General features: G+C 35.5%; 1 protein-coding gene across 5 annotated transcripts in view; it reads right to left on the bottom strand.

Annotated features, from left to right (window-relative positions):
• DCTN1-p150 (dynactin subunit 1) overlaps positions 1-11,438 on the bottom strand; it is a 190,824-nt gene extending 179,386 nt beyond the window's left edge. The window contains exons 1-2 of one of the 5 annotated variants that reach the window (XM_075355121.1): positions 11,093-11,438; positions 2,346-2,513 (exon numbers count right to left, since the gene is read on the bottom strand). In XM_075355121.1, coding sequence (XP_075211236.1) covers positions 2,346-2,513 — 168 coding nt within the window. In that variant the 5' untranslated portion in view covers positions 11,093-11,438. Of the gene's footprint in view, positions 1-2,345; positions 2,514-11,087 lie in introns of all 5 variants that reach the window. The other 4 variants (XM_075355120.1, XM_075355122.1, XM_075355124.1 and 1 more) reach the window with 4 other exon arrangements.
• Positions 11,439-19,695: the final 8,257 nt, after the last annotated feature.

Raw genomic sequence — 19,695 nt, 5'->3', positions numbered from 1 at the left:
GTCCAAGTTCACCACAACCATGACAAAGTCGTCGTTTGAATGTGAAGAGAATGTTGAGTTTTCTTCGATTCTACTGCTTTCTTGCATCATGAATTTGCCCTTAGGGAGCACACAGTCAACTGGGAAGACTATAAAATTATCCTTCAGCATTTGTGCAAAAATGTATAGACGAAAAGACCTGCACTCTGGCAAGACAAGAACTAGATCCTACACCACCAGCTCATCATGCGTTCTTGGTTGTGAAATATTTTTCCAAATTCCTGTGCTTCTGCAACCTCCTATTTCCTTGATTTAGTCCCTGCCAACTGTCTCCTAAATTGAAGTTTTTGCTGAAAGAGAATCAATTTGACTCAATGGAAGACATCCAGGCAAATACAGAGTGGATTCTTAACATTCTTAAGAAAAAAAATTTCCAGGATAGTTTCCAAAAGTGGAAACACTGTTGCAGTTGGTGTATTCAGTCAGAAGGGGACTACTTTGAAGGAGATCTATCTCAATAGACTACAGTACAGCCATTTTGAAATTACAAGCCCAGTCTTAAAACTTTCCAATCACACCTTGTAGAATGCTAGTTATTATGTGCTGAATTTTATTCTTCTACCTTTAATACATTCAATAGAAAAGTTTGAGATTCTTTATTTAGTGATGAAAAAGGCAGAGCTTATTATTATACAAGGGTATCAGCCAAGCCAACTTTCAAGTTTTCAGCTTAATCAGTCTCTGTAAACCCACTTCAACTTATTGATTTAACCCCAAGGCACTGTTAATTAAACTCAAAAATGCCTACATTTCCTAGAAATCTTTCTTAAATACACATTCCAAATTCCCAAATTTAAGCTCTAATCCAGAAAGAGGAGAATTACATACAAGTATATTCAATGATAATGAATTTCCCCTTTACACAGCAGATTAGTTTGTAACCACCTTTACTCTCTTGGGTGTGGAAAAAATTATTTTCTAGTGATAGATTCTTCCCTAATTTAAATATACCTTTTCAGTTTCAAGTTACTAACCCTTCCAATCCCAACACCCTTTTTTCAATCTTTATTTTAATTTTACTCAAAAGGGTTTAAAGAAATTTTTTCTTTCTTTTTTCTAGATACCCCATAGAAATATGTGTCAAATTTTAGCCTTTAAGCTATCAAGAAAGTAGGAATATCAGTAAAAAAATGAGAAATTTTTCTTAATTCTTTCATCCTTTTCCAGTAAACTTAGGAAGGAGTGAAAAGAATTCCTTCATAATGATAGCTTAATCTCGAGATTAATGTACCATTCTAAATTTAAGCATCCAGCTTTCAGTCGTCACACTGCTTTTAAATTTCTACTTCATTTAAAGCCTTAGGAGTTGTTATTCCTTTGTTACAACCGAAGCAGTGAATATAATTCATTGTGTCACAACAAAGGAGTAGATTAATCTGTTGCTTTTTATTATCCAATCCAATTTTTATGGTTGTGATATAAAACAATCTAAAACTGCTTTCTATGAGATTAACGATGTTCAATAAACATGCAGCCAGTCCATGTAAACAAAGTGACATTTATCACCTGCATTTCAATGGGCTTGACATTCTGATACTCATTCATACATTTTGGCTTAGTGTAAAATATAACAGGAAACCACTTTACTCCTTCCTTTCTCTAGTAAGACTGGCATGAGTGTTTGTTATTCTTCAGAACAGCTGTCACTTTTGACCCAACTAGGCTCACCTACAAACATTATGATCATGGTACTTAATAAGCAAAGAGGAGTTGTTAATCAAAATAATATTTCTGTACTTTTTTTACATTCTCTTGGGAATAAAACTGCCAGATTTAGCTCTCTACCTAACTAGGAAGAGAGAGAATTGGTGACAAGCGAAGTGATGAAGGTTTTACCATTACTGTCTTCATCCACTTTTCATTCCCTTTAGGTGGAGTAAAAAAAATTTCTTCATAGCAGAAACTGTGCATCAATAATAACTAACAATCTTATCACTATGACATATACTGCAGAAAAAAGGCAACACCTTCAACATACTACACAAAACAATTAAACAAAAATTACTACTTTTTAATCTTGTTTACAGGTTTACATTGTTATATATTTGCTATGATAAAAAGTGAAATTGCCAAGTCAAAAATGAGTGCACAGAATTTTAACTTAAATTTAACACAGCTTTATAATTTTCACAATAAAAACATTATCAGATTCCAGAGAAAAATACTTAAGCAATCAAAGTGTATTAAATGACAAAGTACAATAAATTTTATTTTTAGATACTAGTTATATCGTACAATAAAAAGAATTTAACTAAAATTATTGCATTTAATAAAATTAGGTAAAATATTCATAACAAGAAAAGTACCTCAAAATATTGTTTTCCTTGAACAGTTCCATTATTCTTGCCCTTTGGTTCATTTAAGATGATGCCAACCCATTTCCCAGGAGCAAATAATGTAGTTCCAACATACGCAACAACACCCTGTACATCTTTCCCAGTTACCTCAACTTTCTGACCAGCCTGAATAGACATCTGAAATAAAAAGCATAATGAAAATCTGAAAATGATAAATACGTTTTGACTGATTACTTATATGCTGTCAGAAGACCTGTTTAAAGCGGGATATGTGAGAGATATAGCCTGCAGTGTGTGTGCCAAACAAATATAAGTACCACCCTTCTAATATTGGTCCCATCATTGACCTTTCTTTTAGTGTGCAGTAGTGTTTGTATTTTCATATAATTTTTTTTATTGTCATGAATACAGCTTGTGATACTTTATGCATTGTTAAAGTGAACAACAATGTCAGCTGTACAAAAACATGGTTAAACTATTCGTAATGCAGAAAGAAATGTTCTAAATGTAATAAAGTGTTGTGAAGAAAAAGCTAAACAAAAAAGTCTTAATTTTTCTCTTAACAAGAGTGGTTATCAAACATCAAATTACTGTAACACTTTGATATCAACAATCAAACATATACAAAAGAAAGCTTGATGTAATGAAGTGTAATTCTACCAATATCAGGAAAAAACAGAAAACACCCTATGCACAGAAATGCTATGTAACTGATGACTCTGAGTGACATGTAATAAAAAAAATAATAGAAGATTTTTATTTACAAAAAAAAACTGTTTCTACATGCAAAAAGTTGTTACCTATTCAAAATACAAACAGGTTTTAAACAGAAATCTTTACTCTTCCAGAAATGTTGAAAGAAATTGGTTTTAAGTGGGCAATGTGTAAATCTAAAAACAAACTTTTGATTTAAAGTCAAGAAGTTTTTAATGCCAAATTTAGGTGATTACAAAAAATTAAATCAAAAAATAATAAACTATTTATATTTTACATTTACATACTAATATTATATTTATATATTATAATCAGATAAGACATGGGTAATAAAATTTACCCATAAGAAAAGTGATGGCAAAGTGAAGATGTTATGAGAGCTATGAACACTATAAGAGTGCTTCTGAATGACTGATTGTGGCTCATATCCGAAAAGGATTAATTGCATTTATATTTAAACCAAAGTTGGAGATTATCACAGACAAATGAATACAATAATTTTGGAAGGTGGTTAATATAAAAAATAATACCAAATTTATTAACACCATCTGTGACAGTAACAAATAATGCTCATTACCATGACAAATCTGTAAAAAGTGATATGAACAATTATTTTCCAAAGAATTGAATTTCATGTGATGCAAGTATGAGAAAGATTAGAAGAAAGTATTTTCTTCTAATTAGACTGTGGAAAATCACTTACATTTAATAGCACCCAAATATCTGATGATGTTTTGAAATCTGAAGAGTCAATTATCTTATATAATAGTTTACCAATAAGAGACTGGAGCCTCCAAAATTACCTATGTCAGTTAGTCTACACAGTATGCCAATTAGGTTCCTAAACTAAGACAATTAAAAAAACACACATACAAATAGAAAAATATTTTAATAACTTCTTTCATTATATATCCACCTGCTTCTGTGCAATGTTTACACTACTCATAAAACAAATCAAATGCTCAAACTTCCTTCAGAATCCCTTTCAGATTGCCTGTTAACATTCTTCTGGATCAATAAAACATCTTCAAATCTTAGCCCTTTTATCACCATTTTCATTCTAGAAAATCAACAAAGTCTGTGCTAAATATGGTGAGTAAGATGGATGGGATAACATGGGAATTCTTTGATTTTGGCAAAACAAGAGAACAATAATCAAAGCATGCACTGCTGCATTACCATCCAGAAGAAATTAGAACCTATTACCTGCAATTAGGTTTAAATCAATGAATTCAAGCAACTACATCACTGCTTTAAAAACTTACCACTTACAATCTCATTTGTTGGCACAAATTTATGAATTACACAAGCTGTGATCAAAAAATAAAGAAAATTCTTAATTTTTTATCAAAATGAAAATTTTCTTATTCCACTACATTTATATTTCCTTTTGTATTTCTGGGAAATACAAAAAAAATACAACACACATATGCCAGAGTTTCTTCTAATCCTCAAAACATCTATGGAAAGCATTAGTCTGCTTAGCAATTTTTTTTTTATTTCTTCTATCATAACAAACTATCCTTTTAATTCTTCTTGATCAGTAACAAAAAAATGTTGCAGGGCGACATGTCTGAGGAAATGTCAAATTAAGAGTGCATTATAAGCTCGAGGGTTATAGTGGTGAAAAATCCAATTATTGTTTGCCCACATTTATGTTCATTTTCCTCCTCTATGAATCATGAGACCTTGCCGTTGGTGAGGGGGCTTGAGTGCTCAGGGATACAGAATAGCTGGACCGAAGGTGCAACCATATCGAAGAGGTATCTGTTGAGAGCCAGACTAAGGAATGATTCCTGAAAGAGGGCAGCAGCTCTTTCAGTAGTTGTTAGGGGCGTGAGTCAGGACGACTTAAACGGCCGTATCAACATCACTCAGTCCTCTGAGTACTGCGCAGCTGAAAGCAATGGAAAACTACAGCTGTTTTTTTTTCCAAGAAAATGTGGCTCTGCATTTTCAAAAGCAATAATGGAGGCGCCTTCCTTGGTAAAATATTCCGGAGGTAAAATAGTCCCCCGTTCGGATCTCCAGGTGGGGACTACTAAGGAAGGGGTCACCAGAAAAGTTAAAAATAACATTCTACGAGTCGGAGCGTGGAATGTTAGAAGCTTAAAAAAGGTTGGTAGGCTAGAGAATTTAAAAAGGGAAATGGATAGGGTAAACGTGGATATAGTAGGAATTAGTGAGGTTCGGTGGGAAGAGGAAGGCGACTTTTGGTCGGGTGACTTTAGAGTAATTAACTCAGCGTCAAATAATGGGCAGGCAGGAGTAGGTTTCGTGATGAACAAGAAAATAGGGAGGAGAGTGGAGTATTTCAAGACGCATAGCGATAGAGTCATTGTAATAAGGATAAATTCAAAACCTAAACCGACAACGATTGTTAACGTCTATATGCCTACAAGCGCCCATGATGATGATGAGGTAGAATGTGTATACGAAGAGATTGATGAAGCAATTAAACACGTAAAAGGAGATGAAAATTTAATAATAGTTGGAGATTGGAATGCAAGCATTGGAAAAGGCAAGGAAGGAAATATAGTGGGTGAATACGGGCTGGGCAAAAGGAATGAAAGAGGGGACCGACTTATAGAGTTTTGCACGAAGTATAATTTAGTAATTGCCAACACCCAATTTAAAAATCATAATAGAAGAATATACACTTGGAAAAAGCCAGGCGATAGATTACATCATGGTTAAGCAAAGATTTAGAAATCAACTCGTGGACTGCAAAACTTACCCTGGAGCAGACATTGATAGCGACCATAATTTGGTGATAATGAAATGTAGATTGGGGTTTAAAAACCTGAAGAAAAGGTGTCAGATGAATCGGTGGAATTTAGAGAAGCTTGAGGAAGAGGAGGTAAAGAAGATTTTTGAGGAGGACATCGCTAGAGATCTGAGTAAAAAAGATAAGATAGAAAATGTAGAAGAAGAATGGGAGAATGTTAAAAAGGAAATTCTTAAATCAGCAGAAGCGAACTTAGGCGGAATAAAGAGAACTGGTAGAAAACCTTGGGTTTCAGACGATATATTGCAGCTGATGGATGAACGTAGAAAATATAAGAATGCTAGTGATGAAGAAAATAAAAGGAACTATCGGCAATTAAGAAATGCTATAAACAGGAAGTGCAAACTGGCGAAAGAAGAGTGGATTAAAGAAAAGTGTTCAGAAGTGGAAAGAGAAATGAACATTGGTAAAATAGACGGAGCATACAGGAAAGTTAAGGAAAATTTTGGGGTACATAAATTAAAATCTAATAATGTGTTAAACAAAGATGGTACACCTATATATAATACGAAAGGTAAAGTCGATAGATGGGTGGAATATATTGAAGAGTTATACGGAGGAAATGAATTAGAAAATGGTTTTATAGAGGAAGAAGAGGAAGTTGAGGAGGATGAAATGGGAGAAACAATACTGAGATCTGAATTTAAGAGAGGATTAAAAGATTTAAATGGCAGAAAGGCTCCTGGAATAGACGGAATACCTGTAGAATTACTGTGCAGTGCAGGGGAGGAGGCGATTGATAGATTATACAAACTGGTGTGTAATATTTATGAAAAAGGCGAATTTCCGTCAGACTTCAATAAAAGTGTTATAGTAATGATACCAAAGAAATCAGGGGCAGATAAATGTGAAGAATACAGAACAATTAGTTTAACTAGTCATGCATCAAAAATCTTAACTAGAATTCTATACAGAAGAATTGAGAGGAGAGTGGAGGAAGTGTTAGGAGAAGACCAATTTGGTTTCAGGAAAAGTATAGGGACAAGGGAAGCAATTTTAGGCCTCAGATTAATAGTAGAAGGAAGATTAAAGAAAAACAAACCAACATACTTGGCGTTTATAGACCTAGAAAAGGCATTCGATAACGTAGACTGGAATAAAATGTTCAGTATTTTAAAAAAATTAGGGTTCAAATACAGAGATAGAAGAACAATTGCTAACATGTACAGGAACCAAACAGCAACAGTAGCAATTGAAGAACATAAGAAAGAAGCCATAATAAGAAAGGGAGTCCGACAAGGATGTTCTCTATCTCCGTTACTTTTTAATCTTTACATGGAACTAGCAGTTAATGATGTTAAAGAACAATTTAGATTCGGAGTAACAGTACAAGGTGAAAAGATAAAGATGCTACGATTTGCTGATGATATAGTAATTCTAGCCGAGAATAAAAAGGATTTAGAAGAAACAATGAACGGCATAGATGAAGTCCTACGCAAGAACTATCGCATGAAAATAAACAAGAACAAAACAAAAGTAATGAAATGTAGTAGAAATAACAAAGATGGACCACTGAATGTGAAAATAGGAGGAGAAAAGATCATGGAGGTAGAAGAATTTTGTTATTTGGGAAGTAGAATTACTAAAGATGGACGAAGCAGGAGCGATATAAAATGCCGAATAGCACAAGCTAAACGAGCCTTCAGTAAGAAATATAAGTTGTTTACATCAAAAATTAATTTAAATGTCAGGAAAAGATTTTTGAAAGTGTATGTTTGGAGTGTCGCTTTATATGGAAGTGAAACTTGGACAATCGGAGTATCTGAGAAGAAAAGGTTAGAAGCTTTTGAAATGTGGTGCTATAGAAGAATGTTAAAAATCAGATGGGTGGATAAAGTGACAAATGAGGAGGTATTGCGGCAAATAGATGAAGAAAGAAGCATTTGGAAAAATATAGTTAAAAGAAGAGACAGACTTATAGGCCACATACTAAGGCATCCTGGAATAGTCGCTTTAATTTTGGAAGGACAGGTAGAAGGGAAAAATTGTGTAGGCAGGCCACGTTTGGAATATGTAAAACAAATTGTTAGGGATGTAGGATGTAGAGGGTATACTGAAATGAAACGACTAGCACTAGATAGGGAATCTTGGAGAGCTGCATCAAACCAGTCAAATGACTGAAGACAAAAAAAAAAAAAAAAAAAAAAAAGTTCATTTTCTTTGGAGTGCCTCACAAAAACAGAATAAAATGTAATATATTTGTAAACATCACAATCCACTGATAAGAATTCATAATGGATGAAGTCATTGTAATATAAAAAACAGTAAGAAGCTTAATATTCTATCGAACTTGACATAATTTTTTTGGTCTTGGTTCTTCAAGAAAGCTTCCATTGGAATGTTAGGACCTTTGTTTCCATAACATAACCTCACAGCCTTTGTCACTTGTTATGACATCTTTAAGTAATGTTGAGCCATCAGTAATGTCAGTTAACAATTTTTTTGCCATGCTTTTGTTGAAACACAACAGTTTAGTAACAAATTTTTCTGCTTCTCATTTCATACCCAAAATGTCAGTCAAGATGGTTTCATAGGAGCCATAGTAGACTAGATCTCTTCAGCAACTTTTAATGATGATTTAAGATTAATGATTACAACATCCTTTATTTTGTCAATATTTTCATTAGTTGTTGATGTGTTAAAATGTCCAACCATTTTGTCATCTTCTACATTTTCACAGCCTTTTTGAAAATATTTGTATCACTCATAACCTTGGTATCAACATAACATCCTCACCAAAAGCCTTCTCTAACATTTTCACCACTTCACTGCACTTTATTCTACTTTTGACCCAAAATTTAATGCTAATCCTTTATTCCATCATTTTCAAACAAAATAACTCACAACACATAATAAAAATATATCCTAATTACTCATCTGTCAAATTTGAACTACAAATCTAATATGGCTGAAAATACTGTAATACATTATAGACAGTGCTGCATCATGTGGAAAAATGACAAGCTCAGTGAAAAGACATAGTAAGCTAAATTAAAAAATTCTCTTTATTTTTTTATCACACCTTGATATATAGTTCAGTAATTCTGTAATATATCATGAGGATGGTTGCAGCACCATTTTAATTAAAATATTTTTAACATAAATTCTCCTATAGCTAGATAACTCAAAAATGGATTCATTTAATTTTGATCACAAACCATAGCCAAGAAAAAATAAAGTGGTAGCTGCAGTCCAGTAAAAATTGATGGCCTACACCCAAAAAATTTAGTCTACATTAATCTACACTTCATACCAAAAAACTAGATAGATGAAAAGGGTCTGTATAACTTCTGCATTATTTAGGTATCACTTTATTTTTTAAAAAAACTTTTAATTGAGAATACTATGAGTTGCATAAAACACTACATGTCCTATTGTACTAAATTACGATACAATATCTCAAAAATGGGGCACTGATATAGTTTTTTCCAATTTTACAGTTAGAAAACTCAAAAAAGACTGATATATATATATATATATATCAGTGTATATATAAATATATATATATATATATATATATATATATATATATATATATATATAGAGCTTAAGAACTACAACTAATAGAATAAATAAAAACAAGCTCATTCATATACTTTTTCATACAAAAAAAAATTTCTTGAAGGTGCCATTTTAGAAAATTTCCAATATTAGCAGCTAGTATAAAAAACAAAATGAAAAATTCTGCAATTTTCATGTAATAACCTTCTAGTAAATATAAATATGTAGTAAAAATCTGACATTATGTTTTTGGGTTATAACATGTGAAAAAATGCAATATCAATGCCTTTCTTTACAGCAGATTCTTATGCCCTTAATACAGTAAAATAGGTCATGTAACAAATCATTATGTTAAAAAATTCACAAGTTATGTAGAGAGATGTGTATAGATGCATGACCAATTTTTACTTGCCTGCAGCCATTATTTTGAATTTTCTTCACTATGGTTTGTGAGTTTGTTAAGTTACATGAAAACATTCTGGGTTCTTCAGATATTTACATGTACTTGAATACTAGATCGTGGATACCAGTGTTCTTTGGTGGTTGGGTTTCAATAACCACACATCTCAGGAATGGTCAAACTGAGACTGTACAAGACTACACTTCATTTACACTCATACATATATTCCTCAACCATACTCTGAAGTATTATCTGAAAGGTAATTACCGCAGGCTAAACAGAGAAAGAAAAGAGTTCTTCAGATATGGAGGAATTTATGATAAAAAAAGTTTTAATCAATAAACTCCAGATATTTTTAAAAAATGACCCATACATTCATGCAAGCAAAAATTGTTAAAAATGTAATTCAAATACTGAATCACCTATAACTGCAGAGTTACAGGCGAATGTTGAAAATTGGGTGGGTTATTAAAAATTCAAAGTGAATTGGTAAAAATATGAAATGGATAAATGGATATTAAAGAAAGAATGTGGTAAGTGAAATCTTGCAAAAAGCTCTACTGCAGGATAGAGGGTACTACTTTGCTGAAAAGACTGAAATCATTTCAAAGTTAAAATTAGGCTAGGAGTAAGCAACTTATCAAGGACTATAGAACATTTTTCCCCCTTTTCTTTTACTGATAAAAGCATTTACATGAGTATGTTTAAGGAGCAATCACACACAAAAAAGGGAAAGATAGATAATGTACCATTTTATAGCAAAGTTATAACATTAAAAAAAATTTTCCCTTGTCTTTGCAAAAGAGAAAAATAATTTTCTGTGTGCAATGATTTTTTTATAATCAAATAATGACCAAATAATATTAGCATTCATATGATTAGTTCTACTGAACGTAATATACGAACAATTATAAAATGTATAAACATTAAACCATTACCAACAATATTTTCATATCTAATGGATTTATTAGTAAAAAAATAAATAGGAAAACGATAATGAAAAATAAAATAAGGGTGAATACTACAAGTCAGTAGTCGATTTATTTTTCAATTAAAAATCAAAAAGTTCAGGAATAAATCCTTTGGTACTAGATCAAATAATAAACGGCAAGTACAAGCCAACACTTCCAAATGTAATGTGAAAAAGTTTTGACACATTGGAGGTTATGTAGGTATAGGTATTCATCTCTGTACCTGTGGTAGGGTATGGTTTAGATTAAATTAATCTAAAAAATAGACCTTCACCATTCTCTGATTAGAGATAATGCGAAATAACGAAAAGTCTGATACAGTAACAAACAATGAGTTGAATTAATACAATGTAAAAATTGACATTTTTTATAATTACCTTACTCTTTTAATGAAGACCCAGAAGTCACAGCAATTCCGTTCAAGTAATGCGTTCAAAAACAAATATAAATTTGTTTTTTTTTTCAGAAGTTACCTCCCCATCAAAAAAAAAATAAGAAACACAGCCGCCCCTTCACTACTCGGACGCCTATGACCATCAACTGAAGATTGCGCATGTCCTGTACTGCGAAGCATAGTAAAACCTAGTGTCGAAAGGTACTACGACATTATTCATCTGCACAATTTTTTTGGAGATTAATAATTAGAATATTTCACAAAAAGTTAAAAAAGTATAACTTTTCATATAATGAACATTATCTTCGTAACATTTGATTTATATACAGGTTGTTCAAAAGATATAAAATGTGGGTACTTCTCAAGAAGATACCCGCAGCCGATCTGTAGTTAGTCAATTGTAGTAGTTCGTTAGTAAGCATTTAGACTGCGCCACTGAAAGGAGAGAATAAATAAATTAAAATTATAATCTAATTTTATATAATAAATAATTACAAGTATACTTATTATAACTTATACTAACTTAACCAAATACTTATAATAAGTTATACGCTTATAATTACAAAACAATTATATTTATTTTAGTTTTGTTTCTCTTTTGCTTTTCCATGCACAAAAAGTTCAGTTCTGTGGTCCTGCCTCTCGGTACGGTTCTTTTGGGTGTGTCGTGTATTTTGTTACGTAGTCAATTAATGTGCGATATGATATTTTGTAAAAGGTTTTTATTACATTACATTACATTTTAAAGTAATGGTTAAGGCTGAATTTAAGTCGTTCTAAAAAGTAAAACACTTCGAAAACAAGCGCATGAAATTGTAAGCAACATGTATTGTTTCGTGAAGAAAGAATCTTTGGCTGTAGGAAAATTAAAATATGACAAGCTTTTAACGCTATATAGAAGTGTGAAGAGAGAACTGCAGCTGACTGCAGCATTTCCAGTGTCAGACGAGAACGGGCTTTCGACGAGAACTAGTCTTTGCCTTCTCCACGTGTCCGGAAAGACTCCTTCTGCCAGGCATGCTTTGTAAACTTCCATAAATGCATCAGGATCAAACCGTGCTGCCGTCTTAACCACTAGGTTTGATAGTAGGACTGGGCCGGGAGATTTGCCTACTGGCATGTGCGCCGTAGCAACTGCCAACTCTTCTTTGGTGAAAAAGGGTAGAGGCTCCTCGCTGCCTCGCTCACACATCGCATCAGGTTCGCCACGAAGGAAGAGCCCTTCAATGATTCGCTTTATCTCGTATCTATTCTGGTAGCGGGCACCCTGGATCGCAAGGGTCTTTTAACTAAGATCCGGTCGGGTTTACTCCAGGGATATGAGTCAACTTTAGCTAGTAGAAAACGCCAGCAGAATTTCTTGGCGTATGTGTACATCGAATTGTTTCTTGCCCTCCTTAAATTGGGCAATGTATAATGCCCTGAACGAATCAAGGCGTGCGTGTATGGCCAGTCTCCTAAGTCTGTGGCACCTTCCGTTTCTCATTTATGTAATGGATCCAACAGTAAACAGGTGGATGACCCTTACCACAATATCTCCTTGGAAGCATTGCATCACAAGCTTCTTTGATAGTGTTAGTCAGATGAGAGGCTTTCTCCTCTGCCGATTCTACTCCAGCGAGACCCCGAAAGCTGAGAGCTTCAGCCAATACCTTTGCATCCAGAGTCCTAAATCTCCAACTCTTACCGTATTCACACCGAGCTCGCGATTGTCATTATCAACGAGAGTCATAGCTATGGGTTGGTGGTCGCTGGCGGCACTCCCATACTCGCCAGCCACGGATCCGTGCACCCAATTCCGGTGAAGTAAAGGTAATGTCAACTACAGAGCTAGTCGATACTCTCTTGTATGTGTATGGAGTACCGTTGTTCAGGCACACCATATCCAATGCCGCAGTAGTCTCCACCATTATTCTGCCTCACATGGTGTCTCCACCATTATTCTGCATTCGTCCTGATCGACCCCCATGTAGTAGACCAAGCGTTAAAATCGCCGGCTAAGATAGCCGGCCGGTGTGCAAGGAGGTCTCTCGAAACAGATGTCAGGGTCTCAGTGCACCGTTCGATGGATGTATTAGGCGAAATATAGCACGCATAGAAGTACACGCTTCCTATCCGAGCCCTGGCAAATCCTAACCCTGACAAATCCTAACTCTTGCGCATCCATATGGCAGCAGTCTTATTCTCCAACAAGATCCATCCCAGACTAGGACGAGAGAGATACGGCTCTGAGATGAGCATTATATCTGCACTCATCTCCAAGGTGTATCTCGCCAGCATATCATCGGTTAACCTCGCATGGTTTAAATTACCTTGTACAATCTTTAGGTTCATTGTTGTGTGACAGTCCGGCCTGTCCTCCCCCGGTTGGCACCGTCGGTCTTCCTCCCAGCCCCGCTAGGAGATGTGAGGGAGCCGGTACGGTGGCCATCCTTATCGCAGATCATGGATCTTGAAGTTACGCCACAATTAATCGCCCTATGGCACACACCTCCACAATTAAAGCAGGTTCCGGGTCGATCTATTCCGCAGCAGTTCCTGGCAGCATGACCCACTTCAAAACAGCGGTAACATCGTAGGGGCTGCTCTCTAACATCGACAGAAGACGAGACCAATCCTCAGGTGGCTCTTCTCTGCAATGAGGGCAGCAATGGGGGCCGGCAATCGGCAGATGGCAAACCTAGTCTCTCTGTATCCAGTCCTCAAGCTGTACTGTATCTTATCAGGCATTTTGGAACCAACAACCTCGCGTAATCCTGCTGTTATATCCTCTTCCTGTATATCGTTTGCTAGGTCCCTAATGCACAGGGCAGTAGTTCTAGTTTTTGTTGTCACAGTTCTCTCTTGATAATAGCAGTGACTGCCTGCTTAAATTTTTCCGCATTCTTCTAGTTTTCTCGTACTTTTATCTCGATTCGTTCTCCCGCCCTCCGAATGGATAGAATCTCTGCAGCTGGAGGCACCGTAACTCCGGTACGAACTGTCTTCAGCAGCTTTGCGTATGTAGTATTAGATTTCAGAATTATCGTTTCCGTTTTGCGTTTGTGAACAGATGCTTCACTACCCGCAAAGGGGAGTTTTCCTCCAGAGGCAATTATATGAAATCTTTCCTCCGTCTTTCTCCCTTCGCATTTTAATATCTTCCTAGTGATATTGGCGGTCGCGGGGCCATAAATTTCCACCTGTATTGCGCCCAACTTCCCGCCGTTAATCCTCCTGACCTTACCAACGACGTCAATAAGGTCTTATGCGAGATCGTTGCTTCCTCCAGAATCCACATACGCCAGGTGGAATAAGTTCTTAATGGGAAACCTTTCTCCCATGTCTTCTCCAATGAATTTAGTCTCAAGGGAAACCGTCTGAACGTTCCCAGCCTTAATTCCTGGACCTTAAGTAGCCACACAATTTGCGGGTGGCTTGCTGCCAATTTCTCGAAATGCTTATTCTCTGTTATATTCTTTATATCAATTATTGCAATGGTGTCCATTGCGCCATCTCTTTTATCCGGTAGTCCAGAGAAGGTGTAACGGTATGCATTTTTAGGCCATACCTTTTTAATGAACTTCGCCTCTTGTGCGTCAAGAATTCCTTCATCTAGACCGTCTAGGAAGGGCAGCCCGTAGCAGCCAGTGTTTGTGTTGCCACCTCCACTGTACAGTATGTATGTTTTTCCCTCGTATCACTCATCATCTTTCTGAGTTCCTTCACACTTTTGCTCAAGTCCTCGTCAACCTCCTTGACGCTCCATTCGACATTTTTGTCAATATCTTACGGAGATCAGACGCCAATCTTTCTAAGCTCAATACTATGTTCCCAAAGTTCCATAGTGCGATCTCCCTCCGCGAGAATTTGCTTCCGTTTGGGTTTTTTCACCAGTTTTTTAATGTCGATGTCAGCTCTTGGGGACAGTCCAAGCTGTTCAATAGTCATCGTAGGACTAGTGCTGGCCCTTGCAGTTGCGTCTTCTATGCCATCCCGACGCTCAGAACACTTTACTTTCATTTTATCAGATTAGGGGAACTAGTCTAAAAAAAAAGAAGAGATGTCTTGAAAGTGTGGATCTCGTTGGCTGGTACAAGAGTTGCTATGTTGACAGCTCCGAAAATGTACTAGAAATTAAACCAACCGAACGGATGCTAACCTAGTTACCCAAGCACGTGGCTTTTATAGGTTATCAATGTGCTCCCTAAAGTCTTAATTAACAATTTGACTATTCTAATTTTAAAAACTACAGTTTACTAATCCTAATGACAGTATTTTACCACAATTGGTGCTAAAACTATATAAGTAAATCTAAAGTCACCTCGTTTGAGTTCGCCACGTGGTCCATGATTAAAATTAAAACACTAATTACTTAAAAACTAATGAACCGTCATTTGAAATTTATGGCTCAAAATACTAAACACACACAGCACTGGCACATAAACCATATTCGTAACTAAAAAAAAACCAGTAAATACCAATCAAAATTACCAACAACCGACTAGCGCCACTTGATCAGTCACAACACTGGATGCTGAAAATGCCTAATTGCAAGATATAGGGGATCTGGCAATATTCAACAAATTCTGTAAAGAGTTGAAAAATAAAATTAATTCTAACGGCAGTGAAACTAGTTCAAGAAGAATTTTGAAAGAATTAGGTTTTAAGTGACGCAAAACAAAACGAAAAAAAATTTTAGTTGAAAAATATGATATTAGGCAGAAAAACATCTTATATTTGCAGGTAATCAGTGATTTTAGAAAATGTAACCCAGCGATCCTATACTTAGATGAATCCTGTTTTATCATCTCATTCAGCGGTAAAACCACGGCATTACATTTTACAATGTACAGTACAGAATTAGCCAACTCTATTTAATTTCAAAATTGTTGCATTCATTTGTTAAAAATAGAACAATTATTCGGTAAAGGGGATTACAAAGAGCGAGGAACAGGTTTTTACTTGGTTAATAATCGCCGCCACTCCAAACGCGCCGTTACTTGGCGGCGACCGGGCGCATTAGCGAATACCAAAAATTCTTTGGAAATCCGCTAATAATTTTGCATTCATAATGTTTTCAAAATTCTTTTTACTCTTTGCGTTGTGGTGAATTACCATTCACGATGATCAATTGAGAGAAAAAAATTAAAAATTCTGCTTCTTCCAGTTCATGTAATCAGTAACGGAAAACAGTTTAAATGTAAATTCTTAAAAATGACTTTTTTTAATCCAAGATTTTTAAAGGCTTAGCAGAAGTAGATCTCTAAAGCATTGATCATCGGTATCATTTATTGTTTTTGAGATGAGTTTCCAGACCTTGGTTGTAGTGTAATTAGCATATTTTTCGTTTACTTTTAGACGGTGAACAGGCATATATGGTTTTTTTGTTGCATGCTGGTACCCTTTTTTACTTCCTTGTACGAAGTAAAGTTAGTATTGTGATCGCGAAAAATTTCGGTTTTCATATTTCAACGGAAATATCCATTTCGACCCTCCCTGAATCCATTTTGACTAGTTTCGACGTGACGTTTGTACGTACGTATCTCGCATAACTAAAAAACGATTAGCCGTAGGATGTTGAAATTTTGGATTTAGGACACTGCTGTAATATCTTCTTGTGCACTTCCCCTTTTGATTGAAATCCACTGAACCAAAAGTGTCCAAAAAAGCACAAAATCCCCAAAAATGTGGATTTTGGACTGTTTCTTAACTGCAGTAATAAGCCATCATTGTGAGCTTTTCAACGATATGCCATAAGTGGTATTTATTTTCATTGGTTCCAGAGTTATAGCCAAAAAAATTTAATTCGTGAAATACGAGAAGGTACATCGGTTCGAATCAGACTTCATATCTTTTTTTTTACTTTTTTCTTTATTTTTTTAACTTTTTTTCAAATTTAATTGAATATTGATTTATTAATTATTATTCAATAATAATAATAATAATAATCAGAAGTTATTAGTGAAATAAAATTTTAGGGCTTTTAAAAATGTGTATATGTAATAGACTTGGTGAAACATCGATTTTTTAATATTAATTGAAAATTATGATTTAGAATCGTATCATTTTTGGATTTTGTAGTTTAATTGTATCTACGTTAAAGTTAACTACAGACTGACTGAAAAATAGACCCTCAAAAGAACAAAATATACATTGAGGCATACATGCCCGATCTTTATTAAATTGCAAAAAATTCTTATCTTTTAGTTCATTATTCTGATATTGTCGGACAATATTCTCCCTAAATCGAAGTTGATCATCATTTCATTTATTTGTTTTTTGTTGCTAATCATTTAATCACTCTTTGTTTGATATAAATCTTCTGATCTTAATTTGTTGTTTTAATAGCGGAAGTAAAAAGGATGTTAAGATATACCTTCAGAAGGCGGATTGGAAAAATTAACATGGTGACCTCTTGTGACGGCGAAAGTACAAGGAGAGACGGTTCCGGCGATAAAGCTAGTGACCCCGACAGTAAAAGATAGTATTACACTGGTTGTTAAATCATGGGGTAGTAGTAGTACTAAAATAGGGGTACGGCGTCAAAAATGACGTCATTCCAAGATGGTGGCTGTCCGCCATCTTGGATTCAAGATGGCGGTGGTCGGCCATCTTGGATTGTGACGTCATTGACGCCGGAGCCCCGTCAGTGTTGCCAACTTGATTTATTTTGTGTCGACAGCGAGTCAGTGTTGCCAATTTGATTTATTTTGTGATGACATGTTTATATATTGAAGTAATATTTCAAAGGTTGGTATCACTGTTGTGTGGCGGTCGGTTTGAATTAAATAAATAAATAATATTTAAAGTGAAAAAAAATTCGGTCGGCTAGAGGATTCGAACCCGGTCATGACGGGACGCGACCGACTGACGCCTTAAACCAATCGGCCGCGGTGACTCGTGAATAAAAAAAAAATAGACGTACCTCGAGGATGATCCTGGTCGTCCAGGCGATGGCGTCGGGAGGCGTTACCGCGACGGAGAGAGGTTCTCGTCGTGGATCGTGCACCGGGAGGCGGTGGCGGCGGTGTCTGCTGCGCGTGTGTTTGCGTGCGTGCGTCAGCGGAGTGACGCAGACGTGTTTACCGTGCGAGATGCGGCGCTCGACTGAAGAATTGTGGGACCGACGTGGTCTAAAGTTGTCCGATTGACCAATCGCAGCGTTGGAATTCGAATCGGCGCATGCGCACTAGCCGTTAGTGCGTACGTGCGAACTGGAACGTCGTCTCTAATAAGAGCGGATGCGATAAAGAAATTTTTTTTATTATTATCGGGTCACTAATACAAAAGTGACTTGAGTTGTTGTAACCGGTTAAATCCGGTTGTGTCTGGATCTGTAAAATAAAAAAAAGTTATGAAATGAATTTATGTGTTGGAACACTCTCCTCACCATTCGCAAGTGTAATTCGACAACAGATGGTGAATCTGACGTCGGATTACACCGCAGGCCTTAGAACCTTCATCCAGTAATGCCGATCGACTAAACTTTATTTCTAAAAAAATAGTTTTACATTACTGTATGAGGGTTTAGAGTGTTGTTGCATTTCCACACCACCCCAGAGGTAGCAACCGCGGTGCGTTGAGATTTTTTTTAGAGTGATATCTCTCCCCAGTAGGCCTAAAAAACACTCGACTATATATATCTTAAGAAACGTCTTCATGATACTTCTTTACAAGACCGGGATGTTATGAACAACAAATGCAAATAATGAGTAATGATAAACTTATACAAGAAAGCACATCTATGTGAAACAAAAAAAATCCCAAGATAACTCTCTAATTTATGTATGCGAAACCTACCTTCTTGTGTAAGTTTATCATTATTCATCATCTGCATTTGTCGTTTATAACATCACGCTCTTGTAAAGAAGTAAAGAAATAATGTTCCGCATACATAAAGGTAATATGGCAAGCATATGTCTATCGCACGACTTTCTACTATTTTGAAAATACTTAAAAAATGTGTTAAAGACTCTCCTCACCATTTGTAACACAATTGATAGTGGATAAATCCAATATCATATCATGTCACGGGCCTTGGAACCATTGCATACAGTAAACGTAAATAAATATCGTTTTTTAAAAAAAAAAAACAATAGTTAGTTACGATTTATTGTATGGGGGTTTAAAGTGTTTTTTGTTTTGTGTATGTGTGTAATTTTGTGTTGATTGTGTAATGTGTTGTAGTCCTTAAAAGGACTTATTTAAACATCGTAGAAATTAAAATATTCGTTGACGGTTTTCTTTATCCTCTTCTTTGCGTTTCGTATTCTTGTATAAAATAAAATAAAGAGAAGCGATGTGACGTCCTTTCATATATCGATTGGTTTTAACGTAATCGAATTCTGAATTTTCATTTGTGTCGTACGCCACCAACAGCGGTTGGATATCATCGTCACAACCATCGGCAGAACAATCTACCTCATCACGACCTCTGAAGAAAAGTCCTCCGTCCGTCGCTACATTAGCTGTTACTCTTCTTCTTTCGTTTGCAGCATACACGTTTACAGCGAGTACGTTATTTTTTCGATGCGACGTATTGAGATTTTTAAACACGGACGCATTTAAATTCATATGCGACGAACGATTTAATTTGAACGCCTTTACAT

This window comes from Lycorma delicatula, chromosome 1, assembly GCF_047948215.1.
Source record: "Lycorma delicatula isolate Av1 chromosome 1, ASM4794821v1, whole genome shotgun sequence".
Lineage (NCBI taxonomy): Eukaryota > Metazoa > Arthropoda > Insecta > Hemiptera > Fulgoridae > Lycorma > Lycorma delicatula.
This window is presented reverse-complemented; position numbering and strand designations above follow the sequence as displayed.